We start from the raw sequence: 20,285 nt of genomic DNA on the forward strand, positions 1-20,285 counted from the left end.
GAGTCTGACACTGTTTGTACTGTTTCCCCATTTATTTCCCATGAAGTGATGGGACAGGATGCCATGATCTTCCTTTTCTGAATGTTGAGCTTTAAGCCAACTTTTTCACTCTCCTCTTTCACTTTCATCAAGAGGCTTTTTAGGTCCTCTTCACTTTCTGCCATAAGGGTGGTGTCATCTGCATAGCTGAGGTTATTGATACTTCTCCCAGCAATCTTGATTCCAGCTTGTGTTTCTTCCATTCCAGCATTTCTCATGATGTACTCTGCATAGAAGTTAAATAAGCAGGGTGACAATAAACAGCTTTGATGTAGTCCTTTTCCTATTTGGAACCAGTCTGTTGTTCCATGTCGAGTTCCAACTTTTGCTTCCTGGCCTGCATACAGATTTCTCAAGAGGCAGGTCAGGTGGTCTGGTATTCCCATCTCTTTCAGAATTTTCCACAGTTTGTTGTGATCCACACAATCAAAGGCTTTGGCTTGGTCAATAAAGAAGAAATACATGTTTTTCTGGAATTCTCTTGCCTTTTTCATGACCTAGCTTATTTTGAAGCAAATATTTAATAATTCTCCTATGTCTTAATATTAAAAATACATTTCAAATATTTCAAATACAAGAAAAAAAAACCCCCAAAACAAACAAACAAAAAAACTAAAGTGAAGTGGAGTCACTCAGTCGTGTCCAACTCTTTGTGGCCCCATAGACTATACAATCCGTGGAATTCTCAAGGCCAGAATACTGGTGGGGGTGGACTTTTGAGGGGGTGGACTTTCCCTTCTCCAGGGGATTTTCTGAGGCCTGGGATCAAACCCAGGTCTCCCCCATTGAAGACAGATTCTATAGCAGCTGACTCACCAGACATAGATAATATTTTGTGCTCTGCGTAAAAGATGCAATATGCATAATTGAATTCAAAACAAAAGTCAGGTGTCTTAGGGGCTGTGCATAACCCCTCTTCTGTGCCTGGGAATCTGGCCCACTCTGTTTCTCTGATCCTTGGCATCCTTCTGGACTTCCCCCAGGTGCTTTTTGCCTGCCTCACCTTTCTGCTTAGGGATCCATGTTTACACTTACATGCCTGTTTACACGTACAGCTTGCTCCATTGGTGAGATCCCTGGGCCATTTGCCAGGATGTCAGTGCTTCTGCTGCCCCAAGATCTTTGTACCTTACACAAGCTCTTTCATGTGTTCAGTGTCCATTCTTCCATCTCCCAGCCAGGCCAGTTCAGAGAGCTCACATGCACATTTTTTCCAGTGCACACACACACACACACACATACACACACACAAACACACACACACACACAATTCTGAAACACATGGGGAAACATTGGTTTACTTGTCCAGTATTATGGATTTTGGAAGCACCCCTGTTTTTTGTCCCAGTTAATTTTTTTCACTCGCTACCTGATCAAGTCAGCCCTCTTCTACTTCTGTGATATATCCTGGATGGTGAATGGTACTTGCTCATAAGGGTGATTGACGTGCAAAGAGGTTAGCAGGGTTCAAAGTCCTCACTGTGGACCGTTGAGTGACATATGCCTGTGTTCTCTACTTCTGTCACCTTGGACTGGTTCACAGTGCCAATCAGGTTGGTGTGATTCCATCCCCTGTGCTTTCCTCCCAGAAACGACACAGAAATAGCAAGGGACTTTGAACTTGAAACTGATCACACACCCCTTTCCCCTGGAACCAGAATTCCTTAACAACTTTCTCTTTACAGAAAGGCAAGACCCAATTCCTATCACTTGGGTGATAATTTACTGACAATCATGAAAAAATTCTGCATGGGTAATATCAGTTTAATGATCAATGCAAGAATACATTTGTAGGGGTAAAAGTTAGTGTATTTCAATCCTGCAGCAGTGTTCATAGAACACTTAACCAGTCAATCCCAAATCTCTCCTAATAGATAAAAAATTTCCTGACCAATGCATTCCTGCAACATCTTTGCCCTCTGTGATACTAATTAATATTCTCACTTCAGCAAGTGATATTCTTGCCCAATGGGGATTACTGAGATGGCTGGATGGCATCATGGACTCGATGGACATGAGTCTGAGTGAACTCTGGGAGATGGTGATCGACAGGGAGGCCTGGCCAGCTGTGATTCATGTGGTCACAAAGAGTCGGACATGACTGAGCAACTGAACTGAACTGAACTGAACTGATGGGTATTCTTGTTTCCACATGTGGATCACTGTTACCTATTCCTGCTGTAAACATTCCTTGCTGTGCACAAATTTCATGGAACTCTTTTAAAAAGTCCAATTCAAGTTGTTGGAAGCACTTGATCCAGAAATTCACATGCAATCTAACAAAGATCAACAAACTTTAAAAAAAAATGAGTGTAATTAGGGTGAGGTGAGGAAATGGGATACCTTGTGAAAAAAAAAAAAAAAGAGTGAATATGAGCAACACAATGCATGTATGTTGAATAGGGACGGGCAGGATCTCAGACAGCTATGGCAGCAGGGCTGTGCCTAATGGAAAAGCATGTGTGCATCATGAAAGAAGACAGGAGGCATAGGCAGATCCACAGGAGGAAACATCAACTCACATTCATGGGCAAACACAATGGAGACATCCAGTCTTCATTCTATACAGAGAAAACATGAACACATCCAGGGAACAGGAAGCAAATGCAGCTCAGGGAGATTGAGCCAGAATGCTCAGAAATTCATCACTAATCTGCCAAGTTTCACATGCATTGATATTCAGTGGAAAAATACCTTACACAACACAGTCAAGTGTGCACTCAAATCTAATAGCACCTAGACATTAGGGCCCAAGTGAAAGCCATAAAGAGACTGGGACACAAGTCATGGCAAGTTTCCAGATAATGACCATTCAGTCAACCATCCACAGTTCAGTTTGCTAACCAATTCATGACTCTATCTTCAGTCTTCACTCAACGACAGGTTAGAGCTAAAGCCACCACCCCTGGTCCTGAAGCACTTGTAGGAAATATTAGCCATTCGGGGACATTGTCCTAAACTGTTTTTGTCTTTAACTTCTTTGCAATGCCTTGCTAAAACTTCTCAATGTGGATAAATGTCGTGCAATCCCTAGAATAAGCCCAGTCCTGAAAGTTATGCCCCAATATGCCATCTCGCACCTGCTACAGAGTTATTACACCATAGTTTCAGCTTTATTTTGTTTTGAACTAGCGCTGAGAATGACAGGTACCAGCCTGACAGGGCCTCAAGGTTTCTTTTAAGTTTATAGATTAGAAACGTAAGAAAACATGTTTCCAGTGTCTCCTGGGCTGGTTGTTCAGAAATCACCCAGAGAAGGCCAAGCCTTGCCTTCTAGAGCTGCAGATGCTTCTCTGTAGAAGGGACAATCTGGGGTGTAGATATTAAAATGAAAAGCTGGCCCAGAGCAGATCTCATTCAGGGCATGTAGAAGGGAAATCCATAAATCCATGAACTTTCACATTCAATATTTACCCTTTGCCCTCAAAAGAGATGCTGCTTCAAGGAGAAAAGTTGTAGAGTGAGAACTTCATATGGGACAGAACTTCATGTGAGACATCACATTCAGGCACATCCATGTTGGAACCATGGTATCTGGGATGAGAAGCCAACACTGGAGGGACAGATGTTGAACTCTCCCTACCCTACTTGTGCCAGTCTGTCCTTTGCCCAATCCAGAGGTGGATGCAATACTGGAAAGCAGTCATCTACTTCAGAAGGACCACCCTAAGTGCTGACCAGACCTTCAGTGAGCTCCATATGCTCCAGGTGTTCCCATTGGCCCTTGAACAGAGTAGTGATATAGCCCTAGATAAAGGACAGGCCCGTTGTGGTTGAAAACATTCTGTGCTGAGCCATTCAGCAAGGAAGAGACACTGTCACCAGAGGGCTCGTGAGAAAAATGTTATTTCTACACCTTGGCCAGATAGACAGCCTTGGGCAAAGAGCTTAAGCCTTCCTTGAAAAAGAGATGTTAACCACTGCGCCATAGCAGCAGCAACAGCAGCAGCATGGGACACAGAGCACAAGGCTGGGTAGGTTGGCCGTAACATCCTCATTCCTCTCACTTTCGCCCCGGCACACTTTGTACCTAAACTGAGTTCCTGGAAAAAATATAACAAAGTTCACATGAGCTCAAACAGCTATGATGGGATGTGTTTTCCTTCGTTTATCTGTTTCCTGGCAATTTATCTTTTCCCTGGTCATTTTTGTCAGAAACTAATATCTCACGGCCTTCCCACCCCTCACTTTCTCCCTAGGCCACAGCTGCCTTCCATATACCTTATTCCCCTACCCCCTAAAATGTTACCTGGAAATCTAGCTCTAGAAAGCGGATCTCAGCAAAGCTGACCATGTACTCATATACACACTCTTATACATATGGCCTAGGTTCATAGTGAGTTGAATGTTAAGGCTTTCTCCTTGTTATGTACTCTTAAAGTCTGATGATACACAACAGAGAAGATATCTGGGGCACCACCTTTCAAAAAAATTGCATTCCACTCTGTCAATCTCTGGCCATTGTTCACCAGACCCTTTCCATGAATATCCACATTTACCTTGTAAAACTGCCGGAAACACAATTGATGAGCCCCTCATCATCTTTCTCCATCCTCCCCAACTCCCACCCCACAGGAAGAACTGCATCCCCTGACACAAACCTCAACATATGACTTAACCCCTGTATAAATCTCCATGGACTGGTAATTCCCACGTGGTAAACTGAGAATCCTACGTGCAGCTAGAGTGTTTGTTCTGAGGACCTGCCCAAAAAATATGCAGACACATGCTAGATGCTTTTTATTTAGCTTTTGAAATTATTTCTGGTTTATTTGTGTCTCCCTGTTGATCCATTTCACCACCAGAACACTCTTCATTACTTTCCTGTCCTATGCTGGTGATTGATCTTCACATTAAGCAGCTTCTTTGGTTTACTATTTTAGGTAAGGAGGAAACTCCATCATATGTTTCTCAAAATCAGGGTCAGGGGGTTCCTTTCCAAACAGAGACAGACACAGATATGTAAACCTACCCTCTGTGAAAACATTAAAGATAGCTTTAATCTTTCAAGTTAGTTTCCAGAGGAGAGAGTCTGTGAACTTTTACATTTTCTCTAAGCACATACTAAAAAACACACGTCCCAGTCTTCGCTGTAAAACTACTTATAATAGCTAGGATATGGAAGCTACCTATATGTCCATTGGCAGATGAAGGGATAAGGAAGTTGGATTACAGATACATAAGGGTATGTTACTCAGCTCTGAAAATGAACACATCGTGGCCATTTCTAATGAAATGGAATGAACGTGGAGCCTATTATACTGAGTGTAGTAAGTCAGAAAGAGAAGAACAAACACTGTATGTTAACACAAATATATGGAGTTGAGGACCTTGTAGGCGGTACTGAACATCCAACATGTAGGGCAGCAAATAAGACACGGACATATAAAGAACAGACTTTGGTCTCAGTGGGATATGGTGATGGTGGGTTAATTTGAGAAAATAGCCCTAAAACATTTATATTACCTCATGTAAAACAGATGACCAGTGCAAGTTTGATGCATGAAGCAAGGCAACCAAAGTCATGTTGTGGCACAACCCAGAAAGACAAGAAAGGGAGGGCAGTGGGTGGTGGGTTTAGCATTTGTGGGGATATGTGTATAATATGGGTGATTAATGTTGGCCCATGTAGAGCAAAACCTGTCATGGTATTGTAAAGTAATAATCTTACAGTTAAAATAAATAAAAGACTATTCTCCATAATCCTGAACCGTGGTCAGTATTCTCAGAATGAGGGTACCAGGTGAAAAGATGCAAAAGATATTTAAAAAAAAGTGTGATGATCAAAATGGAATCAAATGATGGGTCAGTGGGGGAACCCATCTTGCACAAAGGAGACTCACAGACCTTTTTGGAAAGGGGACTTCATGAGGAATAGTAGGTGGGCCACAATTTAAAAGGAGCCTGAGGGAGGACTTGTTGGCCATGGAATGACAGTTCAGAGATGTGCAACTGACTTAGATGTAAATTGGAGTGACTTTGACTTGGACAGGCCACTTCATCTAACTCAAGCTTCTCTAGTTATAACCTGATTTTCACTACAGTTCTCTACCCTTGCTGTCTCTTTCTGATTCTCTCATGCCCTGGTGTAACTCTATTCCACAGAGTCTCACTTTATCCACAAGTGAAATAAATGACCCAAGTTCCTGGACAACATTTATGCCAATGCTTAGCCCCTGGGCGCCTCACCTATTGTCCTCCCGGTACCTCTCATGGTAGATCCTTCCTTGTCACATAGTACTGCAAAGGATTGGGCCACAGGTCCTTTTATAAGGATCTGCCAGGGAAATGAGCAAGGTCAGCACAAGGCTGGCCAGACCATGAGACCTTCCGTGCACCGCCAAACTCCAACATAAATCACCAGTTCTGGCTCAGTGGCCACACTGGACCGCAATTCAGCAATCCAGTCAGATCCAGTGAAGTTGTGGTCAAAGAACAAGTTGAAGAAGTTAACGCTGCTGTTGTGGTGCCTGAAGCTGTATGCCTTACATTCAATCCCGGGTACCACTGAACTGGAGTGGAATGAGATGCTCAGTACCCTGCAGGAAAAGGCATATGGGAGAAAGACCTAAATTGCTTTTCAATTCAACCTATACTTTTCCGCCCCCACCCCCCAAATCCAGGGAGCTGCCTCTTACCAGTGACATTAATCAGATATTCCTTAGTAATCATTTCATTCTGGAAATACCTATTCCTCTGAAAGGACAATGTGATCTTGCAATGATGAGTGGGATGCCTGAATTCCTCCACCTGCCAGGACAAAGTGTCAGGGGGTGGGTGGTTGCCTGAGTGTGAACCCTGTTTACAAATGAGCTGTCCTTTCCTGTTTTCACAGATAGACCATGTTCTCTTCCCTCCCCAGTCACCTCCCTTCCACAATCATCAGTGTCCCCTGCCTGACCGTCAAGTTGGTCATGAAGTGAATCATGTCTGCATATTGGTTGCTCACCATAACTGACATTTGTGGTGGTTCATAAATGGCTGTAGGTCAAGGAGCCTCTAGATGCTAGAGGGAAAAGTGCTGGAAGAACAAAGCTAGCCTAAAAAGTAAGGACATCACATCTAATATAAGTATGCAACAGCAAGGACATCACACCTAATATCAGGGACGATATGCAGGACAGTAACCATTACTCATCATCTCAAACGGTAAATTTTGTACCAGAACTGACAGATCTGTAAACTGCTCCTGCAATAGACCATGTTAAAAAAAATTCACAAGAACCACACCACAACTTCGACCCAGAAGCCATGGATTCCCTGGATGACAGTGCTTCCCTGTTGTAGATGCTGCTTCAGCCTTCTGACAGTTTTTATGTTTCAGGCGAGCACGCACCCTTTGGGCTTTCTTACTCATGGGATCCAGCTCCAGCTTCAGGGCCACCAGTGCCTCCAGTGCAGGCTGGTCACTCGCGGCTCTTGGCCTTGGATGCTCCTGGCCTTGTTCCTCCAAGGACACCTGCTCCTGCTCCTCGTACACCACCACCTCCACCTCCTCCATGACTGCTAACACCAGCAGCTGGAATTTCTGCCCGATTCCACCACCTCTCCCTCCTGCAGGGCCGCACCTTCCTCCACTACCTCCACATGGCGGACTCCTCGCCTGGTGCTCCACCTAGGGCCTTCATCACCTCTGCTGCCCCCTCCGGGCTGGTAGGCCCCAAGGCCCCTCCCTCGTGAATACTCAGGCTCACAACTAAGATCCAGAATCCTGGGGTACTGCCGCTGTCCTCTGGCCCCATCTCATTCTCCATGCTGTTCTCGCCGTAGCCCCGAGCTGCAAACAAGCTGGACACGTGAGCACAGCAGGCAGCCCTTTCAGTCCACCCCCCGCCTTCAGTTTACATGGTACTAAGAGGTTACTTGCCCACAGCCAATGAGCAGGGAAAGGGAGACCCGCATGCACAGAACCCAGCGCCACCATGCACACCTAGTATGGCAGTGGGATGGGGCTGAACTCTCCACCCTGACCTCCAGACCTCATCAAGGAACCAATCAAATGGAGTCTAAAGACGTTGGCTCCTGGGACACGCCCCTTAGAATTCTGGGCCTTCTGGCAGCTGGTGACCCAGCGGCCAAACACATCCTAGCGCCAAGTGGGCAGGTCCACGCAAGCCCTTTGCTTGACAAACAGTGCAGCAGTGCCTGACCAGCGATTGGGAGAGCCAGGCCACTTGGCTTGAAATTGCCTCTGGGGCAGCCTGCAATTCCATGTGCTCAGGGATCTACACAGGTGAGATAGGGTTCCTGGGTACCTCAGGGACAGAGGTACTTACCTCGGATACAAAGTGAATGCCACGGGCAGGGGGTGGGGATGAGGAGGGAGGGGGCAGGGTGCTGGTGGGCTTAGAACGATGTCACCGCCGTGCACCTGCTGCAGAATCATCCCCAAACTTGTGCCTTATGCTTGAATAGTGGTAGGAAAGCAGGCATGCTCAGGGGAAGAAGCAGAGCACTTTCTTCTTCTTGCTTTCTGGGCCGCACAACGCAGCCCCATGCCAAACCACCCTGGAGCCCCTGGCCTATGGTCTGGAGCTCCTGGCTTTTACCCCCGGCCTTCCGCTTAGAACAGGCACCCGGGTGGCTAAGGTTGTGCGCATGTGGATGCATTTCACAGAGGAACAGAGCTCCTCCTAGACACACACACACACACACAAATACACACACACACACACAGGTGACACAAGTACACGTGTATACACACGTGTGCAATGAACAGAGATACAAATGCAAACAGGTGATTCAGAGACTGAAGATCTAGTGGTTTGCATGAAATGCATAGATTTCATTTCTCACAGGAAAATGTTCATTCTGATTTCAGATGTGAAATATAAAGAAGTCCAACTTTCATGAAGGAGAATGATGCCTAGAATTTGATAAAGGCAATATAGAGAACTCCATATTTCATGGTGGACAGTCCTTGTTTTATACATCAGAAATACAAAGAATTAAGTATTTTGACAAGAAACAGTGGTGCCCAAAATTTCACTTATGAAGTAGAGATAATTCCAATTCCACATTTGTTCCCCAGGTATTAATTACATACTTCATGTCTGTAAACTATCATTGAGATTTTCATATAGGAAATGTATACACTTTCAGAATTCAAGCAGGGAAGTGTATGCTCAAATTTTCATATCTGAAATATATAGAATTCCCCATTCATATAGGAAAATGTGTCCACAGATATCCATATGTGAAACAGACAAGATTCCATACATGACGAAGCAAAGTATACAAGTAGATTTTCAAACGTGAAATACAGGTTTCCTATTTAAGACAGAAATATCTGCACCCATGTTTTCACATGGGAAATAGAGAAAATTACATATTTCATGCAAAAAAAATCATCTCTCAGGTTTTCATCTGCATGAAGAAGGGCATGCAAAGGAAGTGCTCTAGAACAACCCAGAAGAATAGCATAAAAAGGGATTTGAGAGAAGCTCCAGGATGGATGGAACCCTTATATACTTATGGCTTATTAATGTTGATGCATGGCAGAAACCGTCACAATATTGTATAAGAATTAACCCCCAGTTATAAAAAAACAAAACAAAACTTTCTTTTGAGAAAAATAAAAGAACAAGGGGACTTGACTCTGCTCTGTGGTGACCTAAATGGGGTGGAAATCCAAAATTGATGGGATGTACGTACACCTAAAATTGATTCATTTTGACATTAGTAGAGCAAAAACTAAAGCAACACTGTAATACAACTTTAGCCCAGAAATAATTGTTGGAAATTCATTACATGTCAACTGTAATTCCAGCAGTGAATAAATAAATGGTAGCCCCATTTGCAATATATGTCCTTGGGGGCATTCAGTCAGTTTAGTTGCTCAGTCATGTCTGGCTCTTTGTGACCCCATTAATTGCAGCACGCCAGGCCTCCCTGTTCATCACCATCTCCTGGAGTTCACCCAAACTCACATCCATTGAGTCAGTGATGCCATCAAGCCATCTCATCCAGTGTCATCCCCTTCTTCTCCTGCCCCCAATCCCTCCCAGCATCAGAGTCTTTACCAGTGAGTCAGTTCTTCACATAAGGTGGCCAAAGTAATGGAGTTTCAGCTTCAGCATCATTCCTTCCAAAGAACACCTGGGACTGATTTCCTTTAGAATGGAGTGGTTGGATCTCCAAGCAGTCCAAGGGACTCTCAAGAGTCTTCTCCAACTGCACAGTTCAAAGGCATCAATTGTTCAGTGCTCAGCTTTCTTCACAGTCCAACTTTCACATCCATACATGACCACTGGAAAAACCATATCCTTGACTAGATGGACCTTTGTTGGCAAAGTAGTATCTCTGCTTTTCAGTATGCTATCCAGCTTGGTCATAACTTTATGCTGAATTAAATATTTCAGTTAGAGGAAGACAAACATGTTTACATCACATGACATTGTTAAGTTGAAATCCCTATGTTATAGACAGTGTAGAATGTGGTCATCAGGCTAGTGGAAATGGCCCATGATGGCCCAAGTTACCAACTTTTACTCACAAGTTCAATGAGCTCACCAAGGAAGATAGTGTAATAGAGGCAGGATGGAAAACAGCTGCAGGTCTCAGCCCAAGACCATTAGGGAAGTTACAAAACCCAACACCACCAACAGAAAGCCTCTCAGCAGAATGCACTGAAAGATATAGTACAGCCTTCCCACAGAGCCCTCCAGGCCCTTGGGCCTTGGGCTGGTTAATGAACTGTGGAGCTTGGACAAGCTTCGGGACAGTCTGTGTCTTACAGAGCCCTGGAGCCCTTGGTGGATCCACTCACTGGCCTGGCCCAGGTTTCAAAGCAATGGCCAACTTGTCCCATCCCCACCTCCGTGTCTGAATGGTTGTGGCAGTCTCCATGGGTCACAGTGTACAGGACCCAGCTCCCCATTTGGATAGACTGAGAAGGCTGAGAGCCAACTTCATGCTGGGTACCTGGTTCCCTCATTGAAGGTGGCTGGGCAGTTTGTGGGGGCCTTGGTAAAAGGAGAGCACAGACAACTTAGAACTGCCTCTGCCAGCTGTGATGGGGCACTTCTGGAAGTAACAAGGTTGGGTGCTAGATGAATGCTCCCAGACAGGATAATCGGCCTACACAGGGACCCCCTCCTTGTAACCAGGACCTTAGAGGCTGAAAGTCAATCTTGGGAATCTCCTTTCAGGGCATAGGGAACAATATTTGTTTTCCCTTGAGGATTACAGGAACTCAGCTGACCACCACCTTATCTCAAGAACACAATATCTGACAGCAAGAGGTGTGCAACAGCTTATCATACCCCTCCCTCACATTTTCTATATGTGGCCTTTGTGGAAAGCTTTGAGGGAGTTTGTGGTTCTTTTTTCCCCCATTGGCTTAAGCTTTTATTATTTTTTAATACAAGCATTTAAAATTATAAGCATTTCTAGATATTCATCTTATGCATTCTGATATACTATTTTTATTATCACTCAATTAAAATATTTTCTAATCCTTATTTTTTACCTCTTTAAAAAATTTATTTAATTGGAGGTTAATTATTTTACATTATTGGGGTGGTTTTTGCTGTATGTTCACATGAATCAGCCATGGGTGTACATGTGTTCCCCATCCTGACCCTCCCTCCCACCTCCCTCCCCATCCCATCCCTCAGTTATCCCCGTGCACCAGCCCTGAGCACCCTGTCTCATGCATCAAACCTGGACTGGCCATCTATTTCATATATGATAATATACATGTTTCAGTGCTGTTCTCTCAAAGCATCACACCTTTGCCTTCTCCCACAGAGTCCCAAAGTCTGTTCTTTACATCTGTGTTTCTTTTTCTGTCTCTCATATAGGGTCATTGTTACCATCTTTCTTAATTCCATATATATGCATTAATTTTTCTTTCTGATCCACTTTGCTCTGCATGATAGGCCCCAGTTTCATCCACCTCATTAGAACTGATGCAAATGCATTCTTTTTAATAGCTGAGTAATATTCTATTGTGTATATATACCACAACTTTCAGCTCTATTCTTCTGCCTATGGACATCTAAGTTGCTTCCATGTCCTATCTATTGTAAACAGTGCTGCAATGAACATTGAGGCACACGTGTCTTTTAATTCTGGTTTCTTCGGTGTGTATCCCCAGAGAGGGATTGCTGGGTCATATGGCACTTCTATTTTCCGGTTTTCAAGGAATCTTTATGTTGTTCTCCATAGTGGCTGCACTAGTTTGCATTCACACCAACAGTGTGAGAGGATTCCTTTTTTTCCCTCCCTCTTCAGCATTTATTGTTTGTAGACAATAAATAGATGGTACCTCATTGTGGTAGTAAATAGAGATTTGGTAATAAACATTAAATAAATAGAAATTTGTGGTAAAAATAGATGTTTGTGACAATAAGTAGGTGGTACTTCATTGTGGTTTTGATTTGCAATTCTCTGATACTGAATGGTGTTGATCATCTTTTCATGTATTTATTAGCCATCTGTACGTCTTCTTTGGAAAAATGTCTGTTTAGTCCTTTCACCCTTTTTTTTTTTATTGCATCACTTACTTTTCTGGAATTGAGCTGCAGGAGTTGCTTTATATTTTACAGATTAACTTGTCAGTTGCTTCATTTGCTATTATTTTCTCTCATTCTGAATGCTGTCTTTTCACCTTGCTTATAGTTTCCTTCATTGTGCAAAAGTTTTTAAGTTTAATTAGGTCCCATTTGTTTTATTTTCACTTTTATTCTCATTCTTCTGGGAGATAGGTCATAGAAGATCCTGCTGTGATTTACATCAGAGTCTTTTGCCTATGTTTTCCTGTAGGAGTGTTATAATTTGCGATCTAATATTCAATTCATTTTGAATTTATTTTTTGTGTATGGTGTTAGAAAGTGTTCTAGTGTTATTCTTTTATGAGTGGTTGACCAGTTTTTCCAGCACCACTTGTTGAAGAGATGTCTTTTCTCCATTGTATATTCTTGCCTCATTTGACAAAGTTGAGATGTCCATAGGTGCATGGATTTATCTCTGGGCTTTCTATTTTGTTCCATTGATATATGTTTCTGTCTTTGTGCCAGTACCATACTGTATTGATGACTATTGCTTTGTAGTAGAGCATGAAGTCAGGCAGGCTGATTCCTCCAGTTCCATTCTTCTTTCTCAAGATTGCTTTGGCTATTCGAGGTATTTTGGATTTCCATACTTTATATGTAGTCAAACTCCATAAATATAACTTCATTCTGGGTTTTTTTGGAAATAGGGCCTCTACATAGGTAGTTGGATTAATATGACTGGCACTCTATAAGAAAAGATCAGTTGCAAACAACACAGAGACATTACTATGTGAAGATAAAGGCAAACAAGGGCCAGTCACAATCCAAAAGAGACGTCAGAAGAAGACAAATATGCTGACCCTTTGATTACTGACTTGATCCCCAGGAGTTGGAGAAAACATTTATTGAAGCTACGTGGTATGGGGCACTTTGTTATGGCAACCCTAGAAAACCAGTACACACACTTTCTCTTGAAAAGAAGCTGTCCATTCCAAAAGAGGCGTCCTTTTCTTACACATATTTTCAGGGGATGGAAAATGGCAAAGAGCTCACTTTCCCATCAACTGGTAATCCTCACAGATTCCTCATGCTCCCTAAGAGCTTTCACTGTCTCTTTAGAGATTCAGCTGGGCTAGAATGTAATCCTATTTCATGGGTGAAGTTGACCTAGGAAAATTAGAATAAGCATAATTCACAGGCAGTGGTAGAAGAAAATAAACACATCAGGAAGGCAGTCTGACCTCGTTAAAAAGATACAGTCCTGTCCTTTTATCCTTCCCATACATCTCTTTTTAAATCCTAGGAGGCAGATGGTAGTGACCAAGGCATTGATGCCCATTGCTGTAGTGAAATCACAAAGTTGTGATGTCATGGTCACCATGACATCATGATAAGGAGGGAGGTCTAGGCCTCCCTAAACCTCCCTTCACCAAGACTCTAGGCTGCAGTAGCCATGAGGCAGCCTAGAGGATCTCAAGCCCTCTCAAACCATTGGAGCTGCCTGGGCCTGCTCCACACAGTTGGCCAGGTGGGCATGTTGGTGTCACCTTGTCCACAGCAGAGTTTGTTGTCTATGGCCACCACGCCTCTCTCCAGTCCTCTGGATTCCTGAGACCCCAAAGAGGCCACCATTCTAGCTTCCTAACTACATATCTGAAAGAAAAAAATAAACCAGGAATACAATCCAGTCCAGACTGAAGGGTCCCAACCCATGGAGAGGTACAGGGTCCTCAACCCCAACAAGGGCCATTGTAAGCACCAAAACCACTGCTGTGGGCAAGCTCACCATTAACACCTTCAGCCATGCCAGGGACATGTCCCCAGGACTGATAAAGACTATAGACTTCAAGTCATCTACTAACTAGAGAAACTGTGCCAGGAAGACCTCTCCACCATCCACCTTAGTCACACCTGGAAGACTCTGTACTGCAGCATATCAGGCCCAAGGCATACTCAACTGAGAATATTTGGAGGTAACAGTACATATACAGTAGGCCTTGGAGAATAGGGACACCAAAAGTGAAGCCATTTAGAAGCCTTTAGTGCCAATTTCGGAGAGAAAATGATCATCTCGATGATGAGGTCAATAGGATTCACATCACTAACAGCACAGCATAGCTGAAAAGAAGTACAGGTTCCCGCTATGGAACTTAATACATTTCACTGTAGGCCTGTTTCCAGCCTCTCATTTCCATTCCTCAAATGTTTCCAGTCATTCAGCAGGCACCTCAAAATATGAACAATGCATGGGCACTTGTGGAATTCAGTGAAGGCTGCAAGAACAGAGTATCTTTCCCAGGCCAGGGATAGAGAATGCTACTGGTGGATGATATGATGTAGTAAGTTGGAAAGGAGAATGAAGGGGAGATTTCTGAGCTACGATCTCTGACTCCCTGAGGTGGTGGGAGCTGCTTCAGACATGCCTGCAGGCCTTGGGGACATATGGCATCCGAACTTTTACAATATAAATGCCTCAGCATACTAGAGTAGACCAAGTGCAGAGTCACCACTTAGTAATTCAAGACCTGTTTGGGGGGTGCTGTGGAACTTGTTGGAGAAGGCAATGGCACCCCAATCTAGTACTCTTGCCTGGAAAATCCCATGGACAGAGGAGCCTGGTAGGCTGCAGTCCATAAGGTCGCACAGAGTAGGACACAACTTAGCGACTTCACTTTCACGTTTCACTTTCATGCATTGGAGAAGGAAATGGGAATCCACTCCAATGTTCTTGCCTGGAGAATCCCAGGGACGGGGGAGCCTGGTGGGCTGCTGTCTATGGGATCGCACAGAGTCAGACATGACATAGCGACTTCAGTTTCACTTTTCACTTTCATGCATTGGAGATGGAAATGGCAACCCCTCCAATGTTCTTGCCTGGAGAATCCCAGGGACGGGGGAGCCTGGTGGGCTGCCATCTCTGGGGTAGCACAGAGTCAGAAAACAACTGAAGCGACTTAGCAGCAGCAGAGCAGCAGCAGCAGCAGTGGAACTTGTGGAGACTTTATATCAGACTTGTTCCCACACTTGATCTACTTCATAGCCATATAGTGGACGGTTCTCATGAGCATCATTCCATTCAGTTCAGTTGAGTCACTCAGTCGTGTGCGACTCTTTGTGATCCATTGACTACAGCATGCCAAGCTTGCTTATTCATCACCAGCTCCCCCTAGCTTGTTCATACTCGTGTGCATTGAAACAGTGATAACATCCAACCATCTCATTTTGTGTCATCCCCTTGTCCTTCTGCCTCAGTCTTTTCCAGTGTTAGCATCTTTTCCAGTGAGTCAGTTCTCCGTATCAGGTAGCCACACTGTTGGAGCTTCAGCATCAGTCCTTCCAATGAATATTCAGGGCTGATTTCTTTAGGATTGACTGCGTGATCTTCTGGCAATCCAGGAGACTCTCAAGAGTCTTCTCCAACAGCACAGTTCAAAAACATTAGTTCTTTGCCATTCAGGTTTCTTTATGGTCCAGTTCTCACACCCATCCATGACTACAGGAAAAGCCATAGCTTTGACTGGATGGACCTTTGTCAGTAGATTAATGTCTCTGCTTTTTAATATGTTGTCTAGGTTTGTCATAGCTTTTCTTCCAAGGAGCAAGCGACTTTGAATTCCATGGCTGCATTCAGCATCTGGAGTGACTTTGGAGTTGAGGAAAGTAAAATCTCTCAGTGTTTCCACTGTTTGCCTTTCTATTCAGCATGAAATGATGGGGCCAGATGCCATGACATTCAATTTTTGAATGTTGAGTTCTAAGCCAGATTTTTCACTGTCCACTTTGATTTTCATCAGTACAGACTCTTCAGTTCCTTCTTGCTTTCTGACAAATGGCGGTGCCGTCCTCATATCTGAGGTTGTCATATGCACATCTGAGTTATGCATATCTGCCTATCTGAGGTTGATATTTCTTCCTGCTATCTTGGTTCCTGGTTGTGCTTCATTGAGTCTGGCCTTTCCTATGATGTACTCTGCATATAAGTTAAATAAGCAAATTGGCAATAGACAGCCTTGATTTACTCCTTTCCCCCAGTTAGGGATCAGTCCATTCTTCCACTTCCGATTCTAACTGTTGTTTCTTAACCTGCATAGAGCTTTCTCAGGCAGCAGATAAGGTGTTTTGGTGTTGGCAATTCCTTAAGAATTTTCCAGTTTGTTGTGATCCTTGAAGTCCAAGGCTCTAGCGTACTCAGTGAAGGGGAACTTCATGTTTCTCTGGAATTCTCTTGCTTTTTCTGTGATCCAGCAGATGTTGGCAATTTGCTTTCTGGAACCTCTGCCTTTTCTAAATCCCACATGAGCATCTAGAAGTTCTCAATTCACTTGCTGCTGAAGACTTGGAGACTTTGAGCATTCCTTTGCTAGTGTGAGAGATGAGTGCAATTGTTGGTAGTCTGAAACATCTGAGTTTCTTTGGGATAGGAATGAAAACTGATCTTTTCCAATACTGTGGCCACTGCTGAGTTTTCCAAGTTTGCTGGAGTATTGAGTACAGCACTTTCATAGCCTCATCATTTAGGATTTGACATAGTTCCACCACAATTCCATCACCTCCACTTGCTTTGTTCATAGTGGTGGTTCCTAAGGACCAATTGACTTCTTGCTCCAGAAAGTCTGGCTCTAGGTGAGTGAGCACACCATCATGGTTATCTCAGTCATTATCAATATTTCTGTGTATTCTTGGCACCTCTTCTTAGCATCTTCTTCCATTAGGTCCGTACCATTTTTGTCCTTTATTGTGCCCCTCTTTGCATGAAATGTTGCCTTGGTATGTCTAACTTTTTTGAGGAGATCACTAGTCTTTCTCAGTCTATGGTTTTCCTTTATTTCTTTGTATTGAATGCTTAGGAAGGCTATCTTCTCTCTCCTTGATATGCTTTGGAACTCTGCATTCTGGTGGATATATCTTCCCTTTTCTCTATTGCTTTTCATTCTCTCTTCACTCAGATATTGAGTGACAAAAAATTTCCCTTTTTACAATTCTTCTTGGGGATGTTTTTTATCACTGCCTCCTGTACAATGTTATGAACCTCTCTCTTTGTTCCAAACATATTTGGCATCTGGTGACCCAAGGAGTTCATCTTTCAGTGTCCTATCTTTTTGCCTTTTCATATGATTCCTGGGGTTCTCAAGGCAAGGATACTGAAGTGGTTTGCCATTCCCTTTTCCAGTAGGCCACATTTTGTCAGAACTTTCCACCATGGCCAGTCCCTTTTGAATGACTGTACATGGCCTGGCTCGTAGTTTCACTGAGTTAGACAAGGCTAGGATCAAGTTTTCAGTACGGTTAGTTTTCTGTAACTGTGGTTTCCATTCCATCTGTTTCCAGTGGATAAGGATGAGAGGTTTGTTGGAGCATCCTCATGATATTTTAATTACAAGATCATATAAATGCCTATGTGGGATTTTTCTTCCTTTATCTTTGAGTACATCTCTCTTACACAAAATGAAGATAGCAATAACTTGGAAGCCACATTTTTGTGTTAGGACTTTTCTCTCAGTTCTCCATCTGTAATGATTGTGCTGAATGACTTCCTGCCACTAAACATGGACCATTTTATAGTAACTCCTCCTACCATACCAGACGTGCACAAGTGAATGTAAAGGGAGATAAAATGCAGACGTCCAGACATGCCAAGCTTCTGAGGACTGTTGTAAATAAAGAAAGACCATGGGAAAGTGGGCTGTGAGTTTGCTGATTGACTTAACAGTGTGGGGGAAACTCTGAGGAGAAATCAGCAACCCGTATACATAGTTCATTTGTCATAGATATCAAGAAGATCCTATTTCTCCCAGTTAATTCTTGTTAAGTCTTCCCCCTCACTGCCTTCATATGACGATCCTGCTTGCTCTCAAACGGAAACCACAGATTTCAACTTGTTGCTTAGAATCTTGACATGATCACTTTTGACCTTACTGGCTGTCTCTTTTTGTTTTACTATAGCTATCAGTCAGTCTAGCCTATTGCTTCTGACACATTCACATATGTCACTGTGGAACTCATGCTTTCATCTTGCTAACATCAGCTTCTGAGCACCCAGATACCTCAAGAAGTACTTCTGATGTGTTTCTCATGAAGACAATCGTGACCAACCTCATGACTTCTTATCAATCTTATTACGGTATGAAATAGGCAAATATGTGAACAGCATGTAAAAACTTCACTAACACTCGGGAACTCTTTCAGAAAATGGACTTTCAGCCTTCTTGATACATTTTTGGACAGGGTCTATTAGCTTGGAAAAATGAATATGTGGGAGATTCACATTCTTGCTATGGAAATAATTGTGGAATACAATGGAATCGAAAACTTCTTTTACTTGTGACATTAAAGTAGGCACGACAGCATGGCAAAAACAGGAAACAGAGCAACATACATTTGGGAGATGAGTTCTTGTGGCTCTCTAATGCTTTGAGAGATCTGTTCGAGTTGTAAAGTAGCCTGCTGCTCCTAGATAAGGAAGATATATGGGGTTCTTAAGGTTATCATTGCATCTCAATTGCAGATCGTTCCATTGCACTCCCTATTGCTCTAGACACAGGAAACATTACATTAGAGGTTATTATTCCCAGATCCGAAAAGAAATGTACCAATGGACCAGAGCCCCTAAAGCCAAAACAAGGTAGAAATCCTTATTTCAGGTAACAGGAAAGAAATTCCAAAATGTTTATAGAGGAAATGAAGCAAAAGTCTCTCTGCATAGGAATATTTTTTTTTCTTTCTCTTCAAGGAAAAGAAACAGACATCAGTCCATAAGAAAGGAACAGAGATAATTTAGAGAAAAGGCTTCATCCATCAATGTGAACTGAATGTAACACTTTCAAAAATGGGACAATTTTGTATCTTTATATCTTAATGTAAATTAGATGTGTGTGTGTGTGTGTGTGTGCAGACGCACACATGCTTGTTCAGTCATGTTTGACTGTGCAACCCCATGGAATGTAGGCTGCTTGGCTACTCTGTCCTTGGGATTTTCCAGGCAAGAAAACAGGAGTGGTTCACTATTTCCTACTGTATTAAGTTAGATATTTAGAACTAAAGAGAACCTTAACCCATGTATTTTCCTGCATCTCTTTCAAGACAAAGTAACCTGTACAATCTCTTTGCTACAGAGAGTCTTTCTGAAATTCCAGAGGTACGCTTGTGAATGAGACAGTTTTATGATCTTGTGGACTGGGATGAGTCAAAGCATAGAGGGACAGATTGAAAAAAAGCTTAAACTCTAGAAATCTGGCTTACCTCTCAATTCATTGAGTCCCATTAAAAAAACCCCAAAAAACAAAAACAAACAAACAAACAAAAACAGAAAAACCCATTCTTTCCCATCATCCAATACCTGAAGCAGGAGAAATAGGCAGATAGATGGAGTAGGGTGCAGAGAAGAGGAATGTGAATCTCTGTGTCCAACACAATTAATTTTTATATTTTCACATTTCATTTTTCTAGACTTAATATCCCAAAACTTCCACACAAAGATAATGATGCTGTAGATCTTGTATTGCCTTGGGGATGGTAGTATCAGCCCATGAGCTAGTGGCACTGATTTCCCCTTAGGGCTCCAGGCATAAGCCAATATGTCTAGGGTTAATGTTCTTTGTTGTAGATTCTAGAGACCAGGTATTGGCAAGTCCCAAATGAATACAGAACCCATAGGTGTGCTGAACCAACTGAAGATTAAGAAGTTCTTAGAACTTACTTTTCCTGGACGTGGTCTGCAATAAGATCAATATGTATGAGGCACAGTGATAG

At 43.0% G+C, this 20,285-nt stretch overlaps 1 protein-coding gene across 1 annotated transcript; it reads right to left on the reverse strand.

The window, feature by feature from the left end:
• Nucleotides 1-4,776: 4,776 nt before the first annotated feature.
• Nucleotides 4,777-7,979, reverse strand: LOC138431490 (testis-specific Y-encoded protein 3-like). Its single transcript, XM_069573602.2, has 3 exons — nucleotides 7,376-7,979; nucleotides 6,678-6,789; nucleotides 4,777-6,578 (listed from the first exon to the last, which is right to left on the reverse strand). The coding sequence occupies exons 1-3, from the start codon at nucleotides 7,538-7,540 to the stop codon at nucleotides 6,571-6,573; spliced, it is 285 nt and encodes a 94-aa protein (XP_069429703.1). The 5' UTR covers nucleotides 7,541-7,979; the 3' UTR covers nucleotides 4,777-6,570.
• Nucleotides 7,980-20,285: the final 12,306 nt, after the last annotated feature.

Source organism: Ovis canadensis, chromosome Y, assembly GCF_042477335.2.
Source record: "Ovis canadensis isolate MfBH-ARS-UI-01 breed Bighorn chromosome Y, ARS-UI_OviCan_v2, whole genome shotgun sequence".
Classification (NCBI taxonomy): domain Eukaryota; kingdom Metazoa; phylum Chordata; class Mammalia; order Artiodactyla; family Bovidae; genus Ovis; species Ovis canadensis.

What these genes read in the sequence shown, in the direction of transcription:
- LOC138431490 (XM_069573602.2), bottom strand. Translation starts at nt 7,540, where the DNA reads ATGGAGGAGGTGGAGGTGGTGGTGTACGAGGAGCAGGAGCAGGTGTCC. An exon ending in TGAGTAAGAAAGCCCAAAGG is followed by an intron (nt 6,790 to 7,375) that starts GTGCGTGCTCGC and finishes TTGTCCTGGCAG; the next exon opens with GTGGAGGAATTCAGGCATCC.